This window comes from Aptenodytes forsteri, unplaced genomic scaffold (assembly GCF_000699145.1).
Source record: "Aptenodytes forsteri isolate BGI_AS27 unplaced genomic scaffold, ASM69914v1 Scaffold55, whole genome shotgun sequence".
Taxonomy (NCBI): domain Eukaryota; kingdom Metazoa; phylum Chordata; class Aves; order Sphenisciformes; family Spheniscidae; genus Aptenodytes; species Aptenodytes forsteri.
The window spans coordinates 1,305,138-1,313,612 of record NW_008796063.1 but is presented as its reverse complement, the minus strand read 5'-3'; the positions used below and the strand labels follow the sequence as shown (position 1 = coordinate 1,313,612).

At 43.9% G+C, this 8,475-nt stretch overlaps 1 protein-coding gene across 1 annotated transcript in view; it reads left to right on the top strand.

The window, feature by feature from the left end:
* Positions 1 to 6,989, top strand: part of SLC25A13 (solute carrier family 25 member 13) — an 82,303-nt gene extending 75,314 nt beyond the window's left edge. The window contains exons 14-17 of the mRNA XM_009286349.1: positions 632 to 770; positions 4,547 to 4,705; positions 4,786 to 4,876; positions 5,773 to 6,989. Of these exons, the coding sequence (XP_009284624.1) occupies positions 632 to 770; positions 4,547 to 4,705; positions 4,786 to 4,876; positions 5,773 to 5,962 (579 nt within the window). The 3' untranslated portion in view covers positions 5,963 to 6,989. The remainder of the gene's footprint in view (positions 1 to 631; positions 771 to 4,546; positions 4,706 to 4,785; positions 4,877 to 5,772) is intronic.
* The last annotated feature ends 1,486 nt before the right edge of the window (positions 6,990 to 8,475 follow it).

Below are 8,475 nucleotides of genomic sequence, written 5' to 3'. Positions count from 1 at the left end.
GCTGAGCATGACATCATATGGTATGGAATATCCCTTTGGTCAGTTGAGGTCAGCTGTCCCAGCTGTGTCCCTGTGTTATCAACACTGTTCAGCACAAATCCAAAACATAGCCCCATACTAGCTACTATCAAGGAAATTAACTCTACCCCAGCCAACTAGCACAGAGACAGAAATTACTGAACCAAGAAACAATACAGAGACACTCCTCAGCAGGGTGAAATACATGGATCTCTCAAAATTTTGAGAGAAGGAATTGCTTTTTCTATCATATGGTATGGAATATCCCTTTGGTCAGTTGAGGTCAGCTGTCCCAGCTGTGTCCCTGTGTTATCAACACTGTTTCCAGCACAAATCCAAAACATAGCCCCATACTAGCTACTATCAAGGAAATTAACTCTACCCCAGCCAAAACTAGCACAGACAGAAATTACTGAACCAAGAAACAATACAGAGACACTCCTCAGCAGGGTGAAATACATGGATCTCTCAAAATTTTGAGAGAAGGAATTGCTTTTTCTATAAGCCCTTTGCATCAAAACAAAAAAAATACGATGTTGCTCTGTTCTCTGGTGTTCATAGTTCATCATTAAATTTGCTCATTCTCAAAACTTTGTTCTCTTTTTCAACACAGGGTGCTAAGGCGTGTTTTTTGCGTGACATCCCCTTCTCTGCCATTTACTTCCCCTGTTATGCTCATTTGAAAGCTTCATTTGCAAATGAAGATGGGAGAGTTAGCCCTGGAAGTCTGCTCTTGGCTGGATCAATTGCTGGTAAGTGCCCAGATTTCTTTTTGCATGCCACTGTATTGCACCTGCAGCGCAATAGTTATGGCAGTGAGAACTTTGAAAAGCCCAGAAGAGCTATATGCATTTTGGAACCTTATGCCCAAATAACAGAAAGCTACCATGCTGTAGAGTGAGCTAATGTTAAAAATAAAGATACTGTAAGTTCCTGGAATAATCACAAAATTCAGGAGGAAAAACAAAGGGAAAGATTTAAGTGCTGATGTTTTGTCACCATATATCATCTTTCTTTGTGAAGTTCCTGTGCCATTTTTGTTTGTGGCTGACTGGTAAAGTTTTGTTGAAATGGTTTATAAATAAAATCACGGCATTTGTGAAATTCTTTATGATCAAAGGAATCTTTAATTTTGGTATGTGGAGTCCAAAAGCCGTGCTGGCAGTACAGCTCTCTGAACACAATGACATAGCCTGTGACAAAATGACCATTACTTGTTACCCACAGTATCCCATGCAGTTACTTGGCTTTGTAAGGATATTACCATTACCTTTTTTTTATATTAAACAAAACAGAAAAGCTTGAAAACCTTTCTGTTGTGCTATAGGTGGCTGCTTCCTACTGTATCCAGATAGGACAGAGATGCTGAGCGTGATCTTGAGCACTTGCTTGTTTTAGTCTGCTACATAGTGGATAGGAGAGCCAAATCATGCTTAACTTGTCACAGATGCGTTTAACTTGAGCATGCCAGAGCCTCAGGGAAAAAGACGGAGGAAAAAGGCTTTGTAGGCTTAGCTTGCCTTTGTGTCTGCTGCGTAGCTGGTCCCTGGCACAGCACCCAGCTTCTACACCCAAAGGGGACCACCATTTGGTAGCTGCCTCCTGGAGAGGGCAGCTTGAGAGTCCTGCTCCTGCTGTGTCCAAGGTTTTCCCTTCAGGAAAAAAATGGGCTTGAAAATTCGTGCAACGAGACCTTTGGGGGAGTGTGTAGCAAGCAGGAGGGCTCCCATCAGCAGGTATTTCCATCGTGTTCATTGGGGGCTGCTTGGTCTCTCTGAGCTGCAGCCAAGTTCTTCCTCCAGCGTGGCCCCTGACAGACTGCTGTGATGTGCCGGGTGAGAAAAATGATGGAGTGGCATGAATCCAGTACAGATAGGTGGTTGGTGGTTTAGCTGTGTTTTCTCATTCGATTTTAAGCTTTCTTCTCCCTGGGGAGACTGTTCTTGGTCAGGATTATACACAGGGCTGTGTCTCTTGAAGAGCCAGGGACCTTTTGTGGCCAGTATCTGGGCTTAGGATATAGCCAAAGCCTGATGGTGCAGATCAGTTAGTCTGTCTTGTTGAAGCATATAGCTTCAGATCTTTGGGTTTGCTCAGTATTCAGTAGCTCATAGTCCAGAGGAATCGACCTGGCACTAGGAAAACCAGCTGTGTTCAAATGACTGGTGCTTAAAAAGACCTTGTCCTCTCCCCTCCCCCACCCCAAACCAGAGCCAGCCTCCAAGCCCCCCAACAGGAGCTTACAGCCAGCTTATTTCCCACCCATTTTAATGGAACAAAACAATTTTTGAACTTTAGATCATATTTACAGACTTGAAACATAAGCTGGCATTTTTAAGCCAAGTCATTTCTTAGATTTTCCTATTTTTCTCTTTCTAGCCATTGTCAGGTGATTGCAGACTGAGATAACCGTCCCTTTGAAGTTCAGGCACAGAAGCAGTCTTTATTGTTGCTGATATGGCTTACCAAACTAGCTATAATGTGAATTTTATCCAGTGCTTCCTGTGAATCCCATCCTAGGTTAACTCTCATGAGCAAATTACACTGTTAAAGATTTAACACTCATCGTACTGTTTACAAAAACAAGGAATTTCTTTTATTGGGTACAAGTAAAGCATGGTGGGGGCATATGTGTCTGCTGTTTTGCCACAAGAAAGTCAAGGGGAAGACAAAACAAAAACCCCACCACCTCTGAAACACTGGCTCGGTCTCTGGGCTGATGTCTCTGCTCTGGCTGGGGATCTTACGTGGTCATCGGACTTCAGACGTGTGCACGAGCTCTGTCTGGGTGTGGGAAACGCCACCTTTCCACAGCCCCCTGGTGCTGGGATGTTCAAGCTGGCTGTGCTCAGATGCGCACCTGCGTCCTTTGCCAGTGGGTGTTGCTTGTGCTGGGTATATTTTCTTCCTTCTCGTTGTTGTTAGGGACACATGCAACATGCATGTCATCTAGCTTGATCTGCTTCTGATTTTCATTGTTCACCAGATGTCTCAACCTGTTGTGCCACGGCATTTTCTGAGATGATTCTAATGTCAGCTACAGGATCTCTCCTTAATTTGCTCCATCCGCTTATTGCCTCCATGAACTTCCTTCTCCTCCCCTCACTCCTCTTTTTTATTGCCAGCTCCTGCTGTGCCATTTGTCTCATTTCAATTGTAAGCTCCTCACGGCAGCGACCTGTAAATTTTTATTTGTCTGTAAAGTCTTTTGTCCTGTACACATAGCTCCTAAAAACAGGATTAAAAACATCTTTAACTGCAAAATATCCTCGGTAATAAGGAATGAGGGATAAGGAGATGGAAGTCAACGTGTAGTAAGCAGAATTGTTTCTAAGTATGTCCTTTGGTTTTCCTTGAAAACACTGGTTGGCTTTTGAAGGACAAAAGTCCGGCTTTAAACTGAAGACTCAACCAATATCCTGGTGTGGGTAAGGCTAAGCAAAGAGGAATTTCAACATTTCTGGAGTTCAGAAACCTTTACCGGGTTTTAGCACTTGCCTGCCAGACTGACCACTGTGCAAACTCAGCTTGTGTGTTATTTTGGGGGGTCCAGGAGAGGAGGAGGAGTTCTTATTTTGGTGATACGCACACGCTTACATCTCTCAGAGCAGTCTGCAGGAAGGGTGATCTGGTGCTTGAAGCCAGACCATGTTGGTTTGGACAAAAGTTGTTACAGAATTATTAAGCCTAAAAAAAAAAGCAAAGGAGATTTATGCATCTACATCTGACCAAGTTGGTTTGGAACAGATGCAGAACGGAAAAGTAATAAAACCATAAGAGACAGTGTCTTCTGGGTACAGTCTCGGTGCTTTTTTTTGGGTTGGGTTGGTTTTTTTTTTTTCAATTCTAAACATGGGCAGCCCCAGTTTGGATACGAATGATTTTAGAAATACCACCCATTGGTAATTTGGTATTTTTTGCTTTCAGTTGATTATCTGCCAGGGTAAATTTAAATCTTCCTCCAAGTGTTCTGCTGAGGATGTCAGCTGTGGCTTTGCAGCTGAGCAGTCTGCCATTCCTAATGAGAAGAATGACCCTTTTTTTAAACCTTAGCTCTCACGCCTTGCCGAGCGTGCATGGCATTATCTGGTTCTCAGTGACATTGCTGCACTGGGTGGGGGGGGGAGGTGCGTGTACAAGCTATTCTAGCACAGTGTGCAACCAGAATGCCAGGAACCACAGAGAGGCATGAAAAGGAAAGGGAAAGATCGACCTCACCTCCAAAAACTTTGTGCTTCTTAACTATGCAAGTTTCTGGTTAGCGCTGAAAAAATCCAGCCCGTGCCTCCCAGCTTGGCAGGAAGCATGGGATACGGTTGTTCCTCTAGGAGAAGCTCTCTCTGCGTGAAGCCACGTCCACAACGGCTGCCTCTTGTTGCTTGTTCTCCTTCTCAGCTTCTGCTTAAATCAAATGTGGCTCGATTCTCCTGATATAAGGATGAAAGGCACGGTTACCCCTGGGTGAACAAGGTGTGTAGCATATGTGACAAGTCGGTGGTACCCACCTGATGATTTTTGTGTTGCGTAGGTATGCCTGCAGCCTCTTTGGTGACCCCTGCGGATGTGATCAAAACAAGGCTACAGGTGGCAGCCCGGGCAGGACAGACCACCTACAGCGGCGTTGTAGACTGCTTTGCGAAGATCCTTCGAGAGGAAGGTCCAAAGGCTCTGTGGAAAGGAGCAGGAGGTGTGTGAAAGAGCTTTGATTACTACGTGATTTCTAATTGTGGTTTTTGTCACTTATGAACTCTTTTCTTTTCTTTCAAGCTCGTGTATTTCGATCTTCTCCTCAGTTTGGTGTAACTCTGGTGACTTACGAGCTACTGCAGAGATGGTTTTACGTGGACTTCGGGGGAGTGTAAGTATGTGGTGTCTGAATCTGTCTGGGACCCTGAAGCTGCACTTGGTTCTGTGTGGGTCTTGGTGCTCCTTGACATGTCAGAGACAGGGTCTTGCTGTTACGGAGGACACGTTGCAAAGGCTTTGTAAATATTATTTAAGCCACACTACACTGGTGGAGGTTAGGATGATACTCCAGTACCTGTTTCACAGCAAGACGTTACCACATTTTATATGTTTCAAGCTGGGGACCTGTATTAGTGTAAACAGAGACAGTGAGAGGCTAAATAATGGGCTGGGGATATAACTGCAGGGGAAATGTGACGCCTGCCAGGTCAGGATACGCTCTGCATTAGTCCCCATTAATTTGGTGGAGGAGCTGTGCCCCTGATTAGGCAGGGCATTTGCCATCCAAAGAAGTCTATAGGTGTCACCAAGTCTAAAGGTGTCACCAGCCTATTTGTTGGAGCTTCAGCTCTGCCTCCTGTCTTTGTTGACGATACAGATGGATGTGCATATTGTTGTTTAACGTGATCCCAGGAGCAGCTGCAGACCATTTACGAAGCTTTGGGGACAGTAGTTTGAAAGCCACCACAAAAATTGCTTAAACTCTGCTAGGTTCCTGGATTGGTTGTGCACTGCAGCAGAGACTTACAAACCCCTGCTCCCCTACACTGCAGTTTTGATTAATGCTCTACAAATTTTATCTGGATTTGTCCGTCCTCAATCAACATGAAGGCTCTTGACTGTTGCAGAAGGTTTTAAAACAGGGTATTTCTCATTACATTGTAGCATTTAATTTAGTTACTGGGAGGTATACTCAGATGTCTCATTCAGCTCACTTTATGGAGGAGATTTTTGTGAATACTGGTTTTACTCTATGGAAATTAAGTTATTATTTTTATCATTTTGCAGAAAACCAGCTGGATCAGAGCCAGTTCCTAAATCTAGGATCACGCTCCCTGCTCCTAACCCTGACCATGTTGGTGGTTATAAATTGGCAGTTGCCACTTTTGCAGGGATTGAAAACAAGTTTGGACTTTACCTACCTCGGTTTAAGCCATCGCCACCTACCTCAAAGGCTGCTGCAGCAGTAGGACCCTAAGTTTATTGCTGTAGGTTTTTTGTTATTAGTTGGGAAAGAGCCACTTTTCTAATTGGTTAATACTTTGTTCCTTTAGCTTCTCAACATATAACAGTTTAGCTTCATTTGAGTTTTAAGGCAATTTTCATCTTAAATGTAATCATTTGTCTTTGTGCTTCCTTAACCAGATCACTGTGAAATTCTTACCAGTTGTTTTAAGTTTGGGACCATGAATGTATTTGTCCACATCTGACATGTGCTTGTCTTGGGAAGACACTAATTTTAGGTTCCATTTATTGGGGAGGGCTGGGTGAGAGCTGTGAACCAGATCATCTTACAGGCAATGCTCGGTTGCGGATTACCAGGGCGGATGTCGCACATCGTCACTCAAATGGAAAAACTCAGTGGATATCACGGTGCTCAAAGCGGAATGATTTTGACTGTACATGTAAATTGGTTATAAACTTAGTGCGTGTCTGTAGAGGTCAGCGAATATATACCCGGTACCTAAGTATGCCAGTATGCTTCAACTTTTTAAATATGTACACGCACAAATTCTGTTTCTGGATTGTATTATGAAGCTTTTATGTGGAACATGTTTTTGTAATGGAAACCACATTTATAAATGTTTAGCCGTTGTATTATGTTACTGGTATCAAAATGCTCAAAAGAAAGTGTTATTGTCCATAGTCTTTGCACTTTATGGCAGAACTTTTGGCATTCTACTACACGTACAAGGAAATTTCATAACTAGGTGCCTATCTTGGGTTGCTGGTGTTTGGAATTCAGTTTGTATATGCACTTCTATAGTAAAACGCTGCTTGTTTAAATGACTGCAATAGAAAATTCATGCACTGTATCAATGGTACCTGCCTTAACTGCTGGCTTGTAATTGGCAAATAGTTGGTTTCAGATTCTTATTTACTTCATTGAGTCAAAAGAGATTAAAATACTCTAAAAGAAAAGATTTTACTTAATTTTTTGGTGCCTTGCACAGTGTTTAGAAAATTATGTATTTATGAAGATAGAAATAAACCTTTCAAACAGATGCACACGTGGTATTCTGTTACGGAAATAGCGTAGTACATCGAGTGTCTTGTTCAACTCCTGTTATAAAGTTAGGTTAAGATAAAGCTAATATTTGGACATGTAGGCTGTAAAAACACCTGCAGCTTGAGAACAAGTTACCTGAATTCGCCTGTGTAGAAGAGACACCTGTTGGTGCAGATGTCACTGAAAAAAAGAAATTTTTCCTCAGTCAAAAACCAGGATTGGAGTAAGCTTTGATATTTTGACCTTTACTTTTGGGGGGAGGTTAATGTGTTATGAACAGTCTGACTACCTTGTCAGTTGAACGTACTGTTGGGTGTCTTCTGTGATACCTCTTGAGACCAGGAAGAATGTGGTCTTGCTTGTCTTCTTGGGTGGGGGGCGGGTGCCTTCAACGTTGACTGTAAACTGAGGGAATGCATAGATGCAGTATCTTTGCAGAAGAATGAGTTAGGTGTGCAATATCACACTGTCATACTATAACCTGTGGAAATACTGAAATGGAAATCACTCTACTATTGTATTTGTGTTTGGGTCATCATGAAAATTACTCGCTTGGACTAATTTGCATTTTGAAGTTACCAGTGAAATGCAGTCGTGGCAGGAGTAGCATCTGCAGTACTCGTGCACGTGAAAGCGAGGGGAGAAGATGATATCGACCTGCTGCTGCATCTTGGAGTCTGGCTAAACCAGTGTGCAGAGACTGCGCTGGGCTCTGACAGCTGACAGCTGCTACCTCTCAACCCTGTGTATCTGAGTATATCTGAGTCGCCCCAAATGACAGCTCCTTCATTCCAGAAACAGGCAAAAAAAAGCTGCCCCTTGTGTTACTCCAAAATTAACTGACAGGATTTTTGGTTAAGGTTTGTCATAAAAGTTAAACTTTCTCATTGGGAGCTGCCTGTGCTTGACACTTGAGATTTTAGGCTATTTAGGAGCTGGTTTTACACTTCGTCCCACACTTGTACCTTGTCAAGGGTTTCTGTGGAAAGTGAGCAGCTCAGGAAGATGTCTGAGGACTGAGCTGCACGTTCCCCTCGGTCCAGGAGAGGAAGCGCCTGGCCACGTGCATGGGTTCAGCCAGCAGCTGCTCCCTCCTCGCACAGCCCGGAGAGGGACACCCAGGCTGCACCGGCCAGAGCACATCCCTCTGCTGCCTAACGCCAAACCCCAACACAGCCGGGGCCTCGCAGCCAGGAACGGAAGAAGAATTAGAGCTGAGTTATTGTAAGACTTGCACAACTTCTTGGCTCGTGTGATAAAGACCCTTGCTTGTGTTTTACAAAGCAAATCGTAACTCAGACCGATTCCCCTGCCTACCAGTGCCCTCTCTTTCCCAGGCCTGGCAGTATATTTATGACTTACCCTTTATTCCAGGGATGAAGGGACAAAGCTCCCAGCCCAGGGACAAAGCTCGGGCACAGCTCTCCTATGGCAGGTCCATCTCAGAAGACCGCAGCCTTCATCTTCTCACTGGCAGGCAG